Genomic DNA, 20,953 nt, shown 5'->3' with positions numbered 1-20,953 from the left:
AATGCATCTGGTTTGAAACCGCTTTTATTTGTGCCTCAGAATCAGTCTGGTGCCCCTGGCATCAGGGAAGGGAAGAGGAAGAACAATTTTGCTTTGTTGCTCTTTTCTTGACCCCCTTTTGTGCCCCTTCTGAGCCCCTGGCAGAGAGCAGCTAGCCAGAAGGCAGCCCAGGACAAGGGTGTGGCCCCTGCTTCGTGGGGCCTGTGCTTCTTTAGGTGGGTAGGGTGGAAAAGGGAGAGCCGGGGTTAGCACCATTGGATAAAGGGTGTTAGTCGGCCCCTGAATGGGGGCAAGAAGGGTGCACAACCACAGAGGGCTAGCAGCAGCTGGTAGGAAGGGGTGGGTGGTGACAGTGGTGCCAGGGCCCTCATCAACCCTTTTGTGTCGGTTCTAGTGCTTGCCCCCAAGCCAATATGCTGCCCCCATTCCCCAAGGCACCGTGAGGGAACCAGGCCTTGCCCAAACTAGGGGGCACCTTAGGCACACTCCCTGATCATAAGAAAAACGTGCTGCGGGCATGGGGGTTCCAATTCCTGGCTGCCTAAGGAGAAGCTAGGACCACCCTGAGACACAGGACAGGTGTTGGGACTGGGGGGGGCTGGGCACCCCGCTAAGTGCACTTGACGCTGAAATGCCGGGGTGGGGAGGAGCTGGGCCCTTGACGTGCTGGTTTGTGTCTGGGACAAAGCAGCGCGACACAGCACGCAGGGCGATCAGCTGCCTCCCAGGGGTGAAGAGCTGAGATGCGAAGGCTTCAGGGACAGTGTCCTAGAGAGGGGTCAGTGAGCAAGAAGAAGGACCAGCCATAAGGAGCAAGGGACGGGACAGTGCTCCTCTCAAGGATTCGTTTCCTTTTCAATACCACCTGCCTCCGCCCTTGGACAGATCTGAGCCCAGAGAAGCGGATTAGGGGTCACCATACAGCAAAGCAGGGAGACCAGCACGCCTCTAGGGCTCTGGCCTGGAAAGTTATTCCACGCCTGTATCAACCCCCTGGCATCTCAAGCCTGATGCGCTGCTACACCCCCAATGCGATGTCTCCAGACTCCAGCAGCCGCTCGGCAGGTGCGCAGACCCGGGTCCTGCGTGGAGTGGGCGAGGGTCCCAGAAGGAGGCGCTACTGTTCGGTTAGCGAGAGCCGCAGGATCCTCTCCAACTCTTCCTCCTCCTGGCGCACTCGCCGCCGCCTCTCCTCCTGCTCCTGAGCGGACAACTCCATAGCCAGCCGCAGCTGCTCGTCGTAGCTCCGGAACACATGGCTGCTGGAGCCGGGACCTGGGCTGGGCCGAGGGCTGGGCACTGGAGCGGGGGGCATAGGCTGGCGCTGCGGCGTGGGTGGGGCGCTCCTGGGGGCGGGGAGGATTTGTCGAGCGCTCCCCGCTCCCGGCACACCTGGGACACCTGCTCGTAAGCGGGGCAGGAGACATCGTGGAGGTCCCAGGGCTGGGCAGGCTTGCCACCCTCTTGGGGAAGCCATGAGTCTCGCTGGGCTGTCTTGGCCCCACCCAGTGATGGCAGATCCCAGGTCCCGCCAACCTGTCTGTTGTTGAGGGTCTGAAGGTCCAGGGAGCTAGGTCCCTGATCTCTGCACATGCCTGGAGCATTGGCCACCCTCCCTGTGCCAGGAAAGGGGGTTGGCAGAAGCCATCTTGATAACGGGTTCTCGATACCAGGTGGAGCCCTGTTGAAGGCACTGAGGGTTCTCTGGGCCTAGTAGGGTTCCAGTGTCACTGTGCAGTATGATGGCTTAGTGAGGGTCTCTGTGCATGTGGGTCTGGGGTAAGAGAGGGAACAGGCACCTCTAGGTTCTCTTTGGCTTCGTGGGCACTGACCTGTCCTGTCGGCGGCCTTCATAGGACATGGGGTGGGTGCCTGGCTTGCTGTTGGTTAGCGCCTCCCAGATGGTGACCTGTAGGGGAAAGCCTGTTAGCTGGGCTTGCCTGCCGTCGCTGTAGCTTGGAGTGGCATCGGGAACACACCTGGTCATACTCACTGCCTGCCTCAAGCAGGCTCTGCTGGATGGCAAACCGCAGCAGGTCATCATCTTCATCACGAGGCGCAGCCTCTCGCTGGCCGCCCAGCACACTGTAGCCACGTGGGGCCTCGAACAGTGCAGGGGAGATCTCACAGGCACGACAGGAGGCTGGAGGCGTGGGCCAGGGGTCAGGTGTGGGCTGGGCTCACCCCTTAGAGTCTGGGGGGAAATGGAGCCGAGCTTGGGAAGGGTAGGACTCTGGGGAGTGGAGAGTCTCACTGGTAGAGCTGGAGCTGCTGACGCTGGAAGAGTCACTGCCAGGGGAGGGCGTCTCGCTGCCTGGGCTACCTCGCACCGAGGGCACTGGCTCATCGCAGCCATTGAGGTTCCCGAAGGTGATGCGGGCGTTGAGGATGTGAAAAATCGGGATTTCTGAGGATAAGGACGCTATTAGGCACTGTCATCTAGCCCCTCCCTCATATCTAGGCCCCAGAGTGCCTCTAAACCGCATCTTCTCCAAGCCGCTGAGGAGAAATGGGGCTGGGGTGTGGGGTGGGTGGCTTACCAATCTTGACTGGGAAGCCAGGAGGCAGGCGCAATGTGATGAAGTCCCGGAGCTTGGCAAAAAGTGCGTTGCTGACAGCCATGAGGTCAATGATGGGAGCCACCTGCTCACACAGGGACAGGGGGTGCTCCTCACACAGCCACAGCTTGGCCTTGAACCTGGTCCCCCAGATCCCAAGGGGTAAGGGAAGCTGTAGGAAGGCATGGCCTCCTAACACCTCCTGGACCCCTGCCCTGCCCATCCCTCCCCAGGAAGAGCAGGGTGCCTCACTTCTGCGTCTTGGTGGTCAGCTCCATGGGACGTCCCATGGCCCGGTTGCCAAGCTCAAAGTTGGGGTTGAAGTATTCCTCTGCAGTGATGGCAGGGGGGTTGGCTTGGCTCAGAGTCTGCGTGATCAGGGTCTGTACCACACAGGAGGGAGTCCTCAGTCTCTGATCCATCCCCTCCACCTCCCAGCATAGGGCTGACATGGCTTTCTCCACATAGGTCACAGTAAGCAGGGTACCACCCAAAACTCCTAAGACATATCCCCACCCTTCAAGACAATAAAACCCCTGGTACTCACTCACCCCATTTTGGGGTCCCCCGTGCTGCTCAGCAATTCCCAGGAAAGACTGCAGAGGTGTCTTACAACCTAGAAAGAATGTGGGATCTCAAGGGATACTGCAGTCCCAACACGGGGGTGCCTGGGGTAGGGGTGTGGGTAGCTCCTGCACCCCACATCCCTAGCCACTTTCACCTAAAAATGATGAGGACTCTTGAGAACAGGGCTCAGGATCACTACAAGCTTGGGTAAAATGAAAGGACACCCAAGCCAGGCCTGGCAGGTAGCACCTTAATGGCAGCACGCAGGAGACTGAAGGAGGATGGATGTCTGTGAGTTTGAGGCCAGCCTGGGTGCATGAAGGATTTGAGACCAGGGTTACATAGTGAGAATTTGAGACCTGTCTCAATCAATCAATCAATCAATCAATGGATTGATTGATTAACACTTAAGGCTCAGAAGAAACTTCCCAACATGCCTCTCTCTAGGTTGGTGACTGTGGACAGCAAAGCACCCTTCTTCTCTTTGGGAGTGTGTGTGTGCTTTCCATTAGATGTTTCCATATTAATGACTTCATTTTGTTCTTGTATTGGTAGGAGTTACTTATATCCACTTGAGACAGGTTAATGATGCCCAATGCATGTGTGTGAAATAAACAAGCAGACACTCAGTGGCAAGGCTCCCTGACTTTTCTACCCAGGCTTTGAGACAGATGACTAGATTAGCCTCCGAATGGTATGCATGACATTTCTCTCCGAACTGCAATACAGACATTAGTAATCAATTCCGGAGCCCAAATGAGGCCTGGGATCTTCTTTGCAGTATGTTACACAGCTATTTGAATTGAAATCCGTTTGTCTGTCTGAGCCATCCTGGCACTGGGCTACCAGGGGATGCTGTTGGGGACACCCAGATGGGAGGTGTCCCTCCCATCCTACAGCATCTCTCCTCATTTGCCTCAAGCTCATTACCTTTGACTTTGCCTTTATGTTGTTCTGAAAGATGCTCTGTCCGTGTCCGGGTGATGAGCTCCACATTGGAGGCCCCATATACCTAAGGACAGAGACAAAAAGGTTTGGAGACAGCTCTGGTGCCCACGCTCAAAGGAATTCCAAACACTCCCATCAATAAACGTCTTAGAGGGGACCTTTGCCCCCGACTCTAGGTATATTAGCAAATAAATACGGTAAACTATTCATCCACTTATTTGTAGTCATTCAACAAACTTTTTAATGGTGCTTGGGATTGAACTCAGTGCCCCTGGTACTCTAGGCAAGTGTTCTACCAGTAGGCTGCAGCCCAGCCCAGGCTGGCAGATGTTTTAGAGCAGTGAGATGCCAGCCACTGAGGCAGGCATCAGGAATACAAATGCCGAACAACCCAGAACAGTCCCTGCCCCTTTGAGAGCCACATTCTAGTTGGAAATACAAGAAATTCGACAGTTTTAAAAGTGAGATGCAGGGCTGGAGAGATGGCTCAGTAGTTAAGAGCAATGACTGCTCTTCCAGAGGTCTTGAGTTCAATTCCCAGCAACCACATGTGGTTTACAACCATCTGTAACGGGATCTGATGCCCTCTTCTGGTGTGTCTGAAGACAGCTACAGTGTACTCACATACATAAAATAAATTTTTTTTTAAGTGAGATGCATGCAATAGCCGAGACACCTGAGACCTCTTCTCTGAGCATACAGACCAGGGAGGAAACATGTACAGAGCCTTAAAGCCTGTGTCAGCTCCTTCATTCATCATGTGCTGGGCAGGTGCGGCTCCTCAGTGACAGGTTTTTAGAGGCCTGGCCTTGAGGACAGGTGGCCAAGATACGATCCCTAGCTCTGCTACCTACAATTGTACGCATAGCCTGTAAGTGCTTCGGTGCCTCTACTAGGTCAGTGAGCCACTCCAATCCTCGTGGCCTCATCTGTAGGCCAGGATAACAGCCGGCAACCCCAGCTTGGTGGAGTGCTTAAGATTAAGTGGGGTCTATGGGGAAAGCTCAGCACCTCATCTATAGAGTGGGGATAAGAGCATCTGCCTGTTGTGAGGAGGAAATGAGGGTGGTACAAGTTTCTCTGCACCCATACAGCATGTCCAAACAGAGCCTTGGATGTGACTACCCTAAGGATTCTGCAAACGGCCTTCTCCTGGGGAACCTGTTGGTCTCCTGCCTTTCCTCCATGCTGGGTTGCCTCTGCACCCACAGGCTGGGGAAAGTGGATCAGGAGTGTGCTCACCTTGGCCTCATACCCGTTCACCATCTCTGTCTTCTCGCTGCGCCAGCCCAGAATGCCAGTCTTGTTCCTGGGGAGGTAGAGTGGTCCAGGTGAAAGAGTGGCCCATCGGGCTGGCTCCTGGCCACCCAGGCTACACCAGCTCACCTCTCAAAGGAGATGTTCTTGGTGTCGAACTGTGTGGTGACAACAGGCGCAGTAAGCCTGCTCAGCACCTGTTCCTCCGAGGGCTGGGCGGCAGCCAGCAGCAGCTCCCGATCCTGCCCGGCCAGCGCTAGGGTCTCCATGTACACCACACGGCGGTCATGGTCAATCTCCATGACCACAGCACTTGTGTCTGCCACCAGGGAACAGCCCAGGGGTCAGGTCGGTCTGGGGCTGTCCGCTGTCTCCCACCCTGCCTGACTTACTGCCTCACTGACCTTGACCTCTGAAGACGAAGCTGCGATTCCCCCTCTGCCAGGTCATATGGTCAAAGCCCAAAAGCGTGGTGTCTACCCTCAGGTTCTGCCCACTCTTCCACACTTTGTATGTGTCACTAGGGCAAATCTTGGAGACCAGAGGCACTGGGTGGAAGGGAAGGTCAGAAAGGACTTCAGCTTCCTGGGCCAGCTCAGGGCACAGGCGTTGGAGCTGGCGGTACAGCTGGAAAAGAACTAGGGGAGCTCACCCGGGAGAGGTTCTTCCTTCATCACCACCCCTAACGGAGATTTGAGCAATCTAAGGCTGGGCATGGGGATGGCTCGCTCACGCTGTCTCTAGTACCCACGGTGCATTCATGCCACCATTCAACCTCATCCAAGCTTTCAACAGGTATTTACTGACCACCAAACCCATGCCAGGCATTGGTGATACAACACTGAACAAGGTAAGTCCTCCGCCTGTTGGACTTTACCTTACACCAACAACAGGCACTAAATAAGCAAACCATTACAGAGGAAAAGAAATCATAGTGGAATCATGACAGTATCTGGGGCAACCTGGAAAGACCTAGCTGGAAGTTGGCACCGAGCTGAGGCTAGGTGAGAGGGAGCCCCAGGAAGAGCATGGAACCACACTCCAGGGAGGGCACAGTGAACTCAGAGTCCCCGGGTCAAGTTCAGCCCCTCTTACCCCAACTTGTGAACTCCCACTTCATCTCCACATAGAAATCCTGGGCCTGGAGGAGGACAGAGACAGGGGCTGAGCTGGCACTAGATCAGGACACAGGGCCACAGTCGGCAGGTGGAGATCCGGCCTCACCTTTCGTAGCTTCTCCAGGAGCATGGGGATACCTGCCAGTCGCTTCACCACCCGCTGGTAGTCCCTGTATCGCAGCACCAGCTGCACCAGCTCAAGGTCCCTGGTGCTCACAGCCTCCTGCAGCACTGGGGGGCGTGGTGGGGATGATATCACAGGGTAAGCCTTCAGCCCACTTCCGGTGAGTGGCTGACACTGGGTGCAGGACTAAGGTAAACAAGGGTGCCCACCTGTCCAACCACTGCGATTCTCCCTGCCCACATCTGCACCATGTGCCAAGAGCACACGGGCACATTCCAGGTGCCCCAGGGTGGTAGCCAGGTGCAGAGGAGTCCGGCCTCGGGGATCTAGTTGTTCAATGTCCACCTGTGGAAGGAGTTGAGATGGAGCCCTGGTTACTTCGGAGGAACCTGACATGGACCTAGGCTGGCCATGGACCTAGGCTGGCCGCAGCTCTCTGGCCATGTCACCTGGTCCGGCTCACAAGGCCACGAGAGAGACCGACATGATGAGCTATGCCAGGAGAATGGAGAGGGGCACAGGAGACAAGGAAGAAAGGACGCTGGGAGGGGGAAGTGGGGACTTTCCTTCCTGTCCGCTAGGCCCCCACATAGAGTTAGTTATCCACCTGGTATCGTGGCCTCCTGTGGAAAGCAGGGCAGAGACTGAATGGCGGTCCATCCAAAGTGCTGCTAGCCAAGGAGGTTGCATGCCTATGGTGAAACCCTCCTAGTGGTCTCAGACCACACTGTCAAGAAGCACATGCAATTTACCGTGTTGGCATGACCACTGAGTACCAGTTGGCAAACAGCTAGGACGAGACCTACACAGCAGGTAGTACACACAGGCATAATCCCAGCACTGGGAAGGCTGAAGCAGGAAGATTGTGAGTTCAAGGCTAGCCTGCACTACATAGTGCGCAACACCTCCCCTCTTTCAACACTGGTAGTGCTGAAGGAGTTTACTACACAACTTCAGAGCCCTGTGTGATGCCTTTGGGCTCATGAATCAACATTTTGCATAAATCCTATGGTCTCAGGAATGATAATCCACTACACACAACTACATTGTGTTGTAAAAAGCCTATGTGTTGGGGCTGGCGAGATGGCTCAGCAGGTAAGAGCACTGACTGCTCCTGAGTTCAAATCCCAGCAAAATTACCAATGGCTCACAACCAATGGTAATGAGAGCTGATGCCCTCTTCTGGTGCATCTGAAGTCAGTTACAGTGTACTTGTGTATAATAATAAATACATTTTAAAAATATGTGTTTAACATAAATATTTAAGTATTTCTCAAGAGTTTGAACTTCTAGTTCAATTCAGTGAGTTGACCATATGCTTGGTAATACCTTTCCAAACCCTTACTGAAGGGCTTCTCTCCCAACCAAGACGACGTAACAAAAACTATACTGAACGTGGACAGGGTCACTATTGCTTCAAAATACATGAAAGAAATTGTTTTCAGACAACTGACAACAGGTGTCTCTGACTGGGACCCCTGACGTGGTGGCTTCCCAGGACTTCTACCTGAAGGAACATCCTAGGATGCTACTCAGAGAGGGCGATGAGCAGCAGACTTTGTGGAGACAGACAGGAATCCAAAGAAGGAAGAGCAGTAAGATGCAAAGTCCTGGGAAAGCATGGCTGTGAGGAAATTAGGAGGGAGAGTGGGAGAAGGGAAGAGAGAACAAGGGGGAAGTAGGGAGGAGAGAGCAGGGCTGCTCCTTTGCACAGGGAATGTTCTGGGTCTTCACTGATTCTACCAAACCTCTTATGTGCACAGTAAAACTACAAGATTCTACAAAACAGAGGAGTGGACAAAGCTCGCTGAGGGCCACTATTCATGCTCAAGCACGCTCGGAAGAGTCTGTTGATTTGCCCATCTATTTAGTAGACTCCAGATGTTCTGTGACCCTTCTGAGTAGGGATAAACCGTCCTAGAGAAGAGGCTAACCTAGACTCACTCAAACAGATTAAGAGTTAGTATCCTTGGTATTGCAAACTATATGCCCCAGTACAGGGGAATACCAGGGCCAAAAAGTGGGAGTGGGTGGGGAGGGGAGCAGGGCAGGGGGAAGGTATAGGGAACTTTCGGGATAGCATTTGAAATGTAAATGAAGAAAATATCTAATAAAAAATTAAAAAAAAAAGAGTTAGCATCCAAAGAGTCACACTCATTTGCAAGTAATTAATTTGCTAAAAGGAGGCCTAAAATTCATTAAAGCAGTGATTCTCACTCAACCAGGAGGTTGAGACTCCTTGGGGGTTGCATATCAGATATCCTGCATATCAGAAATTTACATTATGGTTTGTAACAGTTGCAAAATTACAATTATGAAATAGCAACAAAATAATTTTATGATTGGAGTCCCACAACATGAGGGGCTCTATTAAAGGTGGCAGCATTAGGAAGGTTGAGAACCACTACTTTTTAAAGGAAGACAAAATGTAGGTATTTAATATGTATCTGCATATCCAACCTCCAGTCAAAACTTGGAAGATGGAATATGATGCAGGATGCGGTGGCTCAGACCTGTAATCCCAACAGACAAGCTGCAAAGGTAACAGTTCATAGCTTGGACCATGTAAGGAGACTGTCTCCAAAACCAACCACACACGCTCTCTGGTGCGTCTTACTTTCTGCGACGTGCCTCTCTTTCCCTTAACTCTCATATTTAAACCTTTATTAAATCCCAACTCAATGTCATTTAAAAAGCAGCCACCCTTCAAAAATTACTACACACACCATGGAAAATACGGTCTGTAATCAAGAGGAAAGAGCATTCAGTAGACACTCAGAAATCAGACAGTGGTGCAATATGGTTGAGTTTGGGATTTTTGGAGTTTTCTTTTGCTGACTTCTGAGTGAGCCTGCGCTATGAAGCCCAAGCTGACACTGAAGCTGCTCTCCCCTCGCCCCTCCTCGGTTGGGTGTTGTTATTGTAGGAGGGAGGAGTTAAGACATCGCCTTAGCTGGCCTTGAACTCAGGAGGTAGCTAAGGCTAGTCTTGGATCCTTGATCCACACCCAGTGTGACATCTGTAGTCCTATGTCAAGGACCTCCAGGTGTCATCACCATTAATTGTCGTGATGGCCCCAGAATCCGATGACTAATGTCGTCACAGAACACAAAGAAATAGAAACAAAGGGTATGCAACCATAGGCAATGGGTGCCTGGTGCTACAGGAAGTCGGAACAGGCAGGGACTGGGTCTCCTCTAGAGATGTGGAAGGCATATGCCTCTTACTGACACTTAAGAATTCTGAGAGAAGCCGGGCGTGGTGGCGCACGCCTTTAATCCCAGCACTCGGGAGGCAGAGGCAGGTGGATTTCTGAGTTCGAGGCCAGCCTGGTCTACAAAGTGAGTTCCAGGACAGCCAGGGCTATACAGAGAAACCCTGTCTCGAAAAACCAAAAAAAAAAAAAAAAGAATTCTGAGAGAGTAAATTTTGGGTCTTTTGTCTTGGGGTTTTGTTTTTTGTTTTTCAACACAGGGTCTCACTATGTAGCCCTAGCTGTCCTGGAACTTGCTCTGTAGACCAGGCTGGCCTTGAATACACAGAGGTCCACCTGCCCCTGTCTCCCAAGTGCTGGGATCAAAGGCATGCACTCCTACACTCAACCGTAAGTTTTCGTTTTAACTCATCCATTTTGGGGGCAATCTGTTGTGAAAATGACTACGAAGATAAACCTACAGAACAGAGAAACACAATGTCCCCATAATCAGCTGATGCCAGACCCCTCACCACCAGTCAGACTGGGAAGGCGCTAACAGGGAACCCCTAAACAGCAGTAAAGAGAGGCCTGGATCAGTGGGACAAGAAAAGCGCCTCTCTCTTGCCTCTCAGTGGAAGCCCAAAGGCAGCAGTGAAAGCCCACAGTGCCCGGGTGGAGGAAAGGAAAACTCCACGTAAAACTCTATACCTTATGAAAATACTTTTCCAAAACAGAGGGGAAATGGAGACTCTGTGGTGGGCCACAGCTAAGAGAACCGACTGCCAGGAGATGTGTGGAAATGGTCAGGTGGGAAGAAAATGATACCAGATGGAGACACGGATCTACACAAAGGAGTGGAGAACGCCAAAAATGTTACATTTGCAAGTATAAGAATGTCAGTAAAATATTTAAAACCCACAAGAATAAAGAGATGTCAGCAGATGAGAATCTCAACACATCTTCAGAAGATGGACGGCGGCTGAGAATCACTTCTGACTTTAGTGTAACAGAGGAAGCCAACGTCCACAGTTGGGGAGGGAACCCAGAACAGCAAGCCAGGTCACCCCAACAGGAAGTGTGCTGGACTTGGGGACACTGACCACAGCAAAGGACAAGGTTAGAAGCCACAACACTGGTGCCCCTTCCACTGGATCCAAGTTATCAGCAGCCAGAACGCAGTTGTGTCTTCTTTCCACCTCCCCACCCCTCCACCCAGGTATGCTAGAGTTCTTCCTTGGAGGAAGTGATGGCCCCAATGACCTCTTAATAGAGATGTTTGGAGTTCCCATGATGCCCAGTTGTCCTATATGTCAGTGAGCTCTAGGCCCCATCCTCACAAGTATCCCTGCAGCCACATGGGACTAGCCACTGGAGACAAAGTGTCCACTGTGAAACCAACCGGAATAGACAATGGGATGCTGGGGGTGGGGGGTGGGGTGGGGACTGCCTCTGCAGGCAGTGAAAGGACCTTGGTGGGGGCAGCAATTTGCACCCTCAGGAAAAGATGGGATGATGACTGAGTTCTCAGACTGAGAGCCCCCGGCCTCCTGTGACTCAGGTCTTTGTCATGCCCTGTGCTCACTTGGGAAGCATCTTCTGCACCTTCCCTGGCGTGCTTCATTCCCGTACAGCTGCCCCTGGCTCCTCTCACAGTGGACAGCGCCTCCCTTCACTGCATATTCAGGTTAAGCCGTACAGCACAGGCTTGCGGCAAGACGGCTCTGCAGGTAACGGCACCTGCCATCAAACCTAATCACCCAAGGCCGATCTCAAGGATCTGCGTGCCGAAGGAGAGAAGTGACTTCCAAAATTGTCCTCTGACCTCAACACATGTACAGTGGCATACTCATACCCCCACCACAGAGAGAGAGAGAGAGAGAGAGAGAGAGAGAGAGATTAAACCTTTAAAAATAAAAACCTGTATGTCCTCTCTTTCCTTCACCCTCCATATTTAACCAACCAACTAGCATAACCTGTAGGCTCAGCCTTCAGCATAGACCTAGATTTCCCTCAGTTCCCAGCACTCAGGCCACCACGCTGCTCCCAGCCACGGACCTTTCACATGGCATCTCAGTCTCCCCATCTCTCTTCATGTCACCTCTCTCATGCCTCCAAACTGAACTGAACACAGGGAAACTGAACACAGGGAAAGCAGAGAGGCGGCTCAATGGTTAAGAACATGCGCTGCTCTTGTAGAGGAGCCACATTTGGTCCCCAGCACCTAAATCGTATCTCACAATAACCAGTAACTCCAATCCCAGTGGGTCTGATGGTCTCCTCTGACCTCCGAGGATGCCAGGCGTGTATGTGATACACATACGTACAGGCAGGCCAAACACTCAAGACATAAAATAAGATAAATAAAATGAATGAAACGAAATTTGCTCAGGACTTGACACACCTTAGCACAAAGCTCTCCAGTGGGTTTTTGTGTACTAGTGCAGAACCCTAGCCCTGGACTTCTGAAACTCATTTACCTCGCCCACCCTCCGCCCTCCCACAACCACTCCTATTACAAGACTGCTTTGTCATCTTAGAAATGATCCCTTGGATACCCCAATATTATGATTTGTCCCCCAAAGATTTATGTGCTGGAAGCCCAGTCCCTCCTCATACATCAGGATAAAAAGGCAGTGGATCTCTGAGAGCTGTGGCCCACAGGGTGGTGATTCAGGCGTGGGCACCACCCTGGGAAGAGCAGGTCGGGTCTCAGGGGACTGAATCAGCTCGCACAAGAATTGGTCACTATCACATGAGTTGAGCTTCCTGGCTCTCCGCCCCATCCCACCCGGGTGCTCCTTCTGTATGCCCTGATTTCTTCACTGCACTGTGGCACAGCCTGGTGGTCGGGGCCAGATGTTACCTCTGTGTTCCTTGAACTCTCCCCTTTGACCTTCCCAGTTCCCAGAGTTATGGATACTGTGACCTGCAACAACCCCTTTTCCTTGTGAAGTCTTCAGTTATGCTAAAGGGTTCTTGTTTTGTTTTGGTGGTGTGGGGAATCAAAGCCAGGGTATGTCTTGCTGTCTGCTAGGCAAGTGCTGTACCACAGGGCCACAGCCCTAAGCCATCAGGAATTCTGTCACAGCAACACAAACAAACCGAGTGCCTATAGAACCTTTCTTTCTCACATTTGGTTGCCACCAAATGTCACATCCTTAGCATAGTCTGCCCCGACAACCAACCTGAGGTGACAGTTGCTGCTTATCTCTCCGCTGTCCCTTATCCTGTCTCAATCTCTGCAGCACCCCAGGCTTGTTTGCTCTCAGTGTCCCTCACCCAGGCTCTGCACGCTGCAAGGCTGGATCCTGCCTATTTTGCTCATCGGTGTCTTCTCAGGCCCTGGACAGCATCTGGCATGTAACCAGTGGCTAATGCACATTTGTTAAATAAGTGCACAGATGACTACATCGAGGGTCAAGAGAGAGTAATGATAATATAAAAAAGCATGAGTGATAAACCAAGAGATATACTTCTGGAAGTATTTGTAATTACAGAGGTGAGCCCAGTGAGTACACGCGGTGAGTAGTGGAAGACAGGAAGCTGTCTCAGTAGAAACCCAAGAGCTGGGGAGAGAGAGTGGGTGCTGAAAGCACTGCTCTGGAGGCCACGCCCAGACTGAGCAGCCCCAGAGGGGCTCCCGCCTTGCTCCAGCCTCCTCAGACACCTGCACTCACGGCACATACCCACATGCAGACACACAATTTTAAAATAAAATAAATATTTTTAACTTAAAAAGGAAACCTCCTATAAACAACTAAGTATTTTAAACCATGGAAATGAATTCACTTGTCAAAAATAAGACATCTGGAGGCATGAGAGGCAGACTGTCCAGTGGTTCATGGCGTTGATGTCCCATCGTGAGGACCAACATCCACGTCAGGTGCTCACGAATACCTGTAAGTCCAGCTCCAAGACCTGGTGTGTCTTCTGGCATCCCAGAATCGCAGACACACACAAATAAAAATAAATCTTTTTTTAAAAGAGCATTTCAAGGCCAGGTATGCTGGCAGTGGTGCACTCACACAGGCATAAACATACCTTAAAACTCGGTTCCAAAACACAAACGGGCTCAGGGCTTGGCATCTCTGCTGTGGCATGCGCTTATGCATGTGCGCGCACACACACACACACACACATATAGATGAGTGTAATAACATTTTCTCTTTTTTGTTTTTTGTTTCCGAGACTAGGTTTCTCTTTGTAGCCCTGGCTATCCTAGAACTTGCTCTGTAGATGAGGCTGGCCTCGAACTCACACCACCGCTGCCCAGCTAAAATTTTCTTTTTCTTTGTTTTTTACTTTTTTACTTGTCTGGAGATGTTTTTCCTACATGTATGTCTGGGCATTGTGTGTATTCTTCGTGCCTGTGAAGATGGCCAGAAAAAAGGTACTGGGTCCCTGGAACTGCTCATAGATGGTTGTGAGTTACCATGTGGGGGTTTTGGTTTATTTTTTTGGGGGGGTGGGGGTGGGGAGGTTAACTGAACCCAGGTCCTCTGCAAGAGCAGCAAGTACTCTTAAGCACTGAGCCATTTCTCCAACTAGTAATAATTTTTTTTCAAAGAGGCGAATAAATTTTTCAAACAATCCAACAGGTACTTCTCCCTGGGTTGCAGGTGAGCTACTGGGCATCCCCCACCCTTCCCTCGATGCTCTTGCTAAGGTAGCTAACAAGGCCACAGGGAACCAGCAGGCACCCTGCCTGGTCCCAGGGCCCCTGTGGGCCTCAGCTCTCAGCTCTGCAGACTAGATCTGCAAGGTGGACGCCTTTCCCTATCCAACTCCTCAGACTGTTCCCATCATCTGCCCTCAGGCAACACTGATTCCAGGGCTCATCTGGACCCCCATGCATCCACCCAGACCCTAAAGCCGCTCTCCCCTCCTATCCAGAGCAAGGCCTACAGCACAAGTGGCACTTTGCCCTGGACCCAGGTGGGAGAATTCATTAATTTCTTCTGCAAAAGCTCACAGCTGTTTGTTTAATTGCCGCAATGAAAAGGTTTCCATGAAACCCAACACCCGCCCTCCCCACAGAGAGAGTAGAGCCTCCTGGACCCAGCAGGCTCAGAGAGAATCATAGCAGAAGTCTTTAGATTTAAGGGCTGGGGCTCCCTGGGCAGAAGTTCCCCTGCCCCCCACCCACGAGCAGCACCCCTGTGCACACGCACACTGGTACACACAGGCTCCAGAAGAAAGCATGCTCGTCCTACCTACACCCCTGAACCTGTGCACCCCTAACAGCACAGGCTCAGGTGTGTCTAGCTGCTGTCTAGCCCTCTAGGAGTTCACTTGTGTAACGTGTGCTTGGTAAGGGCACACTCAGTCTAAACACCCACACGCACTAGCGGGGTGTTTTTCAAACTCTTTCAGCATGGACAGAAACCGTTTGTCAAGTAAAGCCTTAAAAACGCTTGCCAAATATACAGTAAGTCTGAGCACTGAGAAGGGCGGGAGCTCCAAGAGCCTTGGCCACTGGGCCTCCTCTCTCTCCCCTGCTGCCCACCCACCTCTCCTCCCCAGTCCTAGGAAAAATGGATGGAGTCTGATTTTGTCATTGCTTCTGAGAGCTGCCACCTAACATGGGGCATAGGGACGGGCATGCCTGAGCTGACTCAAGGGTGATGAGGGTTGAGGGTGTCTTCTCAGAGTGCATGGGGTACAGGAGAACTGTGGTCACAGGGAAGGGGTGTGGGGAGGGGGGTTGACTGTCCACCCTTCCATCCCTCTGTGACCCTTCCTTTCTTCCATCCCAGAACTCATTGATTTGCATGAATGGATGTTTTTGAGGTTTGTGGCTCTCTCTGCTGACCTTCCTAGCTTACTAACTGTGATGTTAGCCCACACCCAGGACTACCTACTGTACTGAGGGCAGGTACTAGGTGTCTCCTCCGAGGTTCCCATCATAACTGGTACTTCTTTCTATTCGTGTCGTGTGCATTGGTATTTTGCCTGCATGTTTGTCTGTGTGAGGGTGTTAGATCCCCTGGAACTTGAGTTACAGGCACTTGTGAGCTGCCATATAGGTGCTGGGAATTGAACCCAGGTCCTCTGGAAAAGCAGCCAGTGCTCTTAGCCACTGAGCCATCTCCCCTGCCCCCATAACTGGTACTTTTAGCAGGGCCACACAACCCCATCTCACTGAGCTCTAAGTGGGAAAGATGAATGGAGAAAGCCGGACGAAGGGCCATGACAGAGGCAGCCCCAGAAAAAAACATACAAAACCCAATGATTCCCAAGGCCATAGTAGGACCCCCTACAAAATCCTTGCTATGAGGAAAACAATCCTACTCCCGGGGCCATCCCTGTCCCCTCACCCTGAGGGAACTCATGACTCCAGAACCTGGGCCATGCCAGGCTAAAGAGAAGTGACATAAACGGCTTCCAACCACCAGCTCTCCTGCCTGGCAGGGCGCCAGGCTCCGGCTAGGTTCCTTCCAGGCCCAGCACCTCTTAACTGCTCACCACTCCCAGAAGAGCCCCCAGGAGCTGAGCCACTCTGAAAGCTCTCTGTTTGGCCCTACTCAGCCAGCCAGCATTGCCAGGCCTGCCCACGGGAGGCCTCTGCAGGCCTTTGTTGGAGCAACGCAAAAGCAGCTATGCCAAGCAAGGACCAAGGACCAAGCTGCCAAGTGCTTGAGGAAAAGCCTGGCGGGTTTCTACGGTGGCTTGTGCCAGGAGCTCTTGAGGTCAGGGACCCCCACACACCACCTGGATGCTAAGAGTCTGCAGGGGTGTTCTAATAATGACCTCAGGTCACTCACCCCCAGGTTTGTCCCCTGAGAGGACATCATAATGCCCCCAAAATGAGAAAGCGCACATTTGAATACAAATGTCACTCTCGGTCAGCCCCAGGACTCGGGTACAGCCAGGGGCTCTCCCATCCAGGCTGACTGACATGGTGCTTCCTGGTGTTCTGGAGGGCAGGAGAATACCTTGCTTGGAATCCCCGTGGATGAACAAGAGTTAATGTAACCGGTGCCCTATATTCTCCTGGCCTGGATCAAGAACAGGCAAAGGCTGGTGTCCATTTCAATGTGATATTAACTCACCAGGGTGAGCATGGTACCTAGCTACTATGGAAGCCAGAGCTTGAGAGGAACATCTAAACAGCCCTGGCTACCATGACCTCAGCAGCTCCCCAGTCCAACTTCGCCGGCAAGATGGCTGACTTGAGGTCTGTCAGCAGAGGTCTTGATGATAAAGCCCTTTTCTGAAACGTTCCACTCCTCTCTAGTTTTAGGAAAAGGACCACCCACACCCTTTGGATAAGGGAGTAGAGCTGAGACAGTCTGAGGATTCAGTTTCTAGCCTTCTAACAATCCCTAGATCTTTAGGGACTTCCTCAGGCAAGGAAAATGAAGAACAGCCAGAGAAAGCAGGATTGGATCTTTACGTCCTGTCTTCCTCACACTGTAATCCCAGAACCAAATCTCCTCCAGGGCAGGCCTTGGTACCTTGTATTTGCTTTCCCAGGCTCTCTGACCTCCTGTCTTTACAAAGCCTTTATGACGGATAAACTAACTTGGGGAGACCTGGTGGAAGCAGAGGCAGAAAGGAAGTGAACCCCTAGGCCAGCCCGGAGGCTTGCAGGCCCAGGTTATGTTATTATTAAGCGGGATGCAATGCAGAGTCGAGTGCTGTACTGGTCTGGAGGCTGGGAGTGAATGTCAGACGGTCTAACCTTCTCTGCTTCACAGTCTAATGTCCAGCCTTGGCCCCTTCCCTTGGGAATTACACAGGTCTTCGCACTGAGCTACCACGATGTAGGAAGTGGACCTACAATCCCTAAGCTTCAGACCCTAATCAAGCCTTCAAATTTGAATCTTTAAGCAACCCAGGGTAGCCTGGGCCCAGCTCTGCCCACTGCTTCGCCTGAGGGGGTGGAGGGTAATGTTGGCACCGTGACTGCTTTGCCAGTTGCCAGCTGGGGTGGCAAGGCAGAATTGAGGTCTACTGGTGACTTTGCACCCACCTTTGTCCTGAAGAATGGCCGAGAAACCATCCCCCAGGCTTCCTGGGTTTTCAGATACAGGGTCTCACTATGTAGCCCTGGCTGCTCTGCAACATGAAGTCCACCAGCTGACCTTACACTTGTGACAATCCTCCTGCCTCTGCCTCCCCGGTGCTGAGACTACAGGCATGCACTACCACTTCTAGCTCCCCGGCTTCTTTGAAGTCGCTGCCCAACCCAAAGCTGTCTGACCCACAGGTTTCTCTGATTGGCAGAAAGCAAGGAATCCCTGTTCTGTGCAGGACCTCAAGTCCTTCCTATGGCCCCCTGGCTTCCTCCACGGTGAGAAGGTAGGCCCTAGCACCAAGAGGCAGGAGAGCGCCTTTCAGCACCTGGACAAGGCCCTCCGGAGCATCCCAATAGGGTCTTTCTCACTCCTGGTTCCGAAGCCAGGGCTGGCATCTGAAGCACCCATAGGCTCTGTCCACTCTAAACAAACAGAGACCTGGTTCACCAGGAAGTGAGAGGGCACTGGGTGGGGCTGGAATGCCCGAGGGTGCAACACAGCTTGTTCCCCGATCTTATGTGGGCCCCCTCCCCACGCAGGCCTTTCCCGTCCCTGCACATTCACGCCGGATGTCATGTCGCGTCTAGATCTAGTGGGGTGGACTCTCCCACCACATGGAGCACAGACAGAACCGACAACCCCTCCCTGGAATCCCTTCAAGTCCCAACGGAGAAGAACACAGGGTCCCTCCACACCAGTCTCGGAGAGCCCGGAACACGTGTGGGCCACCGGTCCTGGAACCAGAGAAGCAGGCGAGGGCTGCTGCCATCACCCACTTCAGGTCAACAAGCACAAAAGCCGCAGCTGCAAACAAAGAAGCGCTGCAAACTAGACGGGGAGGCGGGACAGGCGGCGCCGCGTCCCCTCCCCACGCCGCGCGGGCGTGCGGGGCCATGGTCCCCGACGGCGCTCCTACCTGGCCAGCGCGGACCTCCTTCTCCAGCTCCCGGTGGCGGTTGTGCCACACGAGGTAGTGCAGCGGGTACTTGCCCTCGGGCCCCTTCCTGGCGGAGGCGTTGGCGGGGATCATCGCCCGCTCCTCATGCCGGGGCCGCGGCGCCCGGCCCGCGGGGAGGGACGGCGCGGGAACCCGGGCCCGGGGCCGCGGGGCGGACGGCCGGAGCTGTCTGCTCGCGGGGCTGCGGCTCGGGCATGTGCGAGCGGCGGCGGCGGGCGGGGGCGGCGCGCCCGGCGTGGTGCGGGCGGCGGGCGTCCTCGGGAGGCGGCGGCGGGAGGCGCGGAGCAGCCCCCACCTGCCCTGGGAGGGAGCGGGCACTCGGCGGCACGCGGTCTCGCGCCTCCCCTCCCACACCCCCGCACACAAAGACGCCTCTCGGCGGAGGGAGCAGGGACCCGCAGCTGGAGCGGGGGCGCTCGGGGCGCCGGCCCCCGGGTCGCCGCCGCCGCCGCCGCCGCAGGGACGCGCGCCCGCACCCTCCGGCTCCCCTAAGCCGCATAGCCCGGCCCTCAGCCCGAGCGGACGGTGAGGGACAAGCGGATGCGGGGAAGAGAGGAGGGGACCCGGGTGCGCCGAGCTGGGCTAGTTACAGCTCGGCCCCGCAGCATCATGGGGCTTGTAGTCCGCCTGGTAGAACCGTGCGTTTCGGATGACCAGAGATGGTCTGGAACTGATTTCCTGGGAGGGTGGACAGAGAGTCAAACCCGGCCGAAGCGAAGGCCTTACTTGGATGCCAAGTGGGTTGGGGCGCGCCTCCACCCTTTGGCATTTTGCCTTTTGCAAGGAAATGGGGGAGGCTTTTAGGGCTGACCTGAAGCGTTGGGTCGGGGGTCTATGGCCTGTAGAAGTGAGCTTGGGTCCCAGGGAGGGTAAAGAGGCATCTAGATTCATAGTGACTAAAGAGTGACCATAAGAGAGATGCAGGGCATCAGTACCAAGGGTCACTGAAGCAGCCAGGGGTCTGAGAATCGAAATATTTCTCAAATCTTTGCTCTCTCAGAAAATTAAACCCCAGCTTCCACACATCACGTTGGAAAAGAGAATGTCTAATGAGGCGAAGAAGACAGTCTTTCCCCTTCATGGCTCAGCAAGAACCAGGATGAGGTTGAGCAAAGACAGCAGCAGGTGGCACTTCCCCACCTCCATCCCATGTGGGTCCCTGCCTAAGGGAAATGACTGAGTCCAGATTGCCTGCTTCCTGAAAGAGCAGAGAGACAAGCGCTTCCACAAGGAGTCCTTGCAGAGAGTGTGGTCAAAGACAAATTGGCCTCTGTGGCGGCCACCTGCAAATGGTAAAAGGACCAAGATGCCTTGGGAGAGAAAATGTCAAGAGAGTTGTATTTAAATACCGTAACAATTGCTTGATCTTAAACAAATTGCTTATCCTTCAGAGTTTCTCGGCCCACTCACCTCTAAACTGGGATCAGATACTACCTCATGGGATGAGCTAAGGGTATGAACTGCCTGAAAAAGGCCCCTCTCTCCTTCAACCAGCCTGAGACAGGTGGTAGGAACGAACATGTTGCCTTCCTCCAGCCCACCTCAAGGCAGAAATAAGGAATTCCTGGCCAACCCGACTTAGAACAACAATCTAGAGAGTGTTTGTGTGGGAAGTGACAGCAAAAGCTTGCAAACTTCTTGCGCCCTTCTTGGGTTTCTTTGTGTGTTCTTCTCTCCTGCTTCCTGCACACCCAGCGGTGCCAGGCCCGGAGGACTGAGGGAGGAGTAGACTGCCTCGCCCCTTTCTGCAGCCTGGGAGGAGCCGGCAGGCGTCTCTGCAGCCCAGGGCCGCAGCCCACCTCCACCGCCAGGGGTCAGCAGAGTGTCGTGATTACAGCCCGAGTTGAGGAGGGGGCTAGAGAAAGGAGGGGCAACCAGGAGAGGCCGCGAGAATGCCTGTACAATTCCTCATTAAATCGTTTTCAGAACCTTGTGTATGATTCCATTTGAGCTGTTCTGTTCCTGGGATGATGACATCTTCGGGGAAGCCAGAAACCCTTCTTCCCCCATCTTCAAGCTCTAAAGCTTGGCTGTGGTGAGGTTGGGGGGTTCTGCAACAAAGTTTGGACTGTGTGAGCCAGGGCCCCTCCCAGGCAGTCCCTGAGCCAATAGGGAGATAGGGTGGCCGGGGTGGGGGGACGTGAATCATTCTTCCTCTGCACGCCCTGTATTCCAAGAAAGGAGAGAGGCCAACAGGCATTTAGAG

The 20,953-nt window shown here is 53.3% G+C and overlaps 2 protein-coding genes across 4 annotated transcripts; one reads left to right on the top strand and one right to left on the bottom strand.

The window, feature by feature from the left end:
• Position 1: 1 nt before the first annotated feature.
• On the bottom strand, positions 2-18,974 carry Ankrd13b (ankyrin repeat domain 13B). 3 transcript variants are annotated; one of them, XM_029483927.2, is made up of 15 exons: positions 18,706-18,974; positions 6,782-6,917; positions 6,555-6,679; positions 6,426-6,471; positions 5,735-5,878; positions 5,460-5,649; positions 5,316-5,382; positions 4,056-4,137; positions 3,110-3,174; positions 2,811-2,941; positions 2,541-2,698; positions 2,255-2,407; positions 1,980-2,143; positions 1,833-1,909; positions 2-1,401 (listed from the first exon to the last, which is right to left on the bottom strand). In XM_029483927.2, exons 1-15 carry the CDS (start codon positions 18,817-18,819, stop codon positions 1,002-1,004), a joined length of 2,052 nt encoding a protein of 683 aa, XP_029339787.1. In that variant the 5' UTR covers positions 18,820-18,974; the 3' UTR covers positions 2-1,001. The 3 variants fall into 3 exon arrangements, with proteins under 3 accessions (XP_029339787.1, XP_021032841.1, XP_085685930.1); XM_021177182.3 differs by having other exon boundaries at positions 2-1,346; XM_085829804.1 differs by having other exon boundaries at positions 1,274-1,616.
• LOC147001453 (uncharacterized) lies at positions 18,832-19,928 on the top strand. Its single transcript, XM_085829807.1, has 2 exons — positions 18,832-19,272; positions 19,748-19,928. The coding sequence occupies exon 1, from the start codon at positions 18,832-18,834 to the stop codon at positions 19,237-19,239; it is 408 nt and encodes a 135-aa protein (XP_085685933.1). The 3' UTR covers positions 19,240-19,272; positions 19,748-19,928.
• Positions 19,929-20,953: the final 1,025 nt, after the last annotated feature.

This window comes from Mus caroli, unplaced genomic scaffold (genome assembly GCF_978045245.1).
Source record: "Mus caroli unplaced genomic scaffold, Mus_caroli_1 scaffold_13, whole genome shotgun sequence".
NCBI classification, from domain to species: Eukaryota; Metazoa; Chordata; class Mammalia; order Rodentia; family Muridae; genus Mus; species Mus caroli.
The sequence above is the reverse complement of the archived record's forward strand: the minus strand, read 5'-3'. Positions and strand labels throughout refer to the sequence as shown.

Bases quoted from the DNA above. Each gene is read 5' to 3' on its own strand.
- Ankrd13b (XM_029483927.2), bottom strand. From the start codon at position 18,819: ATGATCCCCGCCAACGCCTCCGCCAGGAAGGGGCCCGAGGGCAAGTAC. The intron at 6,680-6,781 runs GTGGGCACCCTT...CACGCCCCCCAG, and splicing joins GAATCGCAGTGGTTGGACAG to TGCTGCAGGAGGCTGTGAGC. The intron at 5,879-6,425 runs GTAAGAGGGGCT...CCTTCCACCCAG, and splicing joins GTGGGAGTTCACAAGTTGGG to TGCCTCTGGTCTCCAAGATT.
- LOC147001453 (XM_085829807.1), top strand. From the start codon at position 18,832: ATGCCGGGGCCGCGGCGCCCGGCCCGCGGGGAGGGACGGCGCGGGAAC.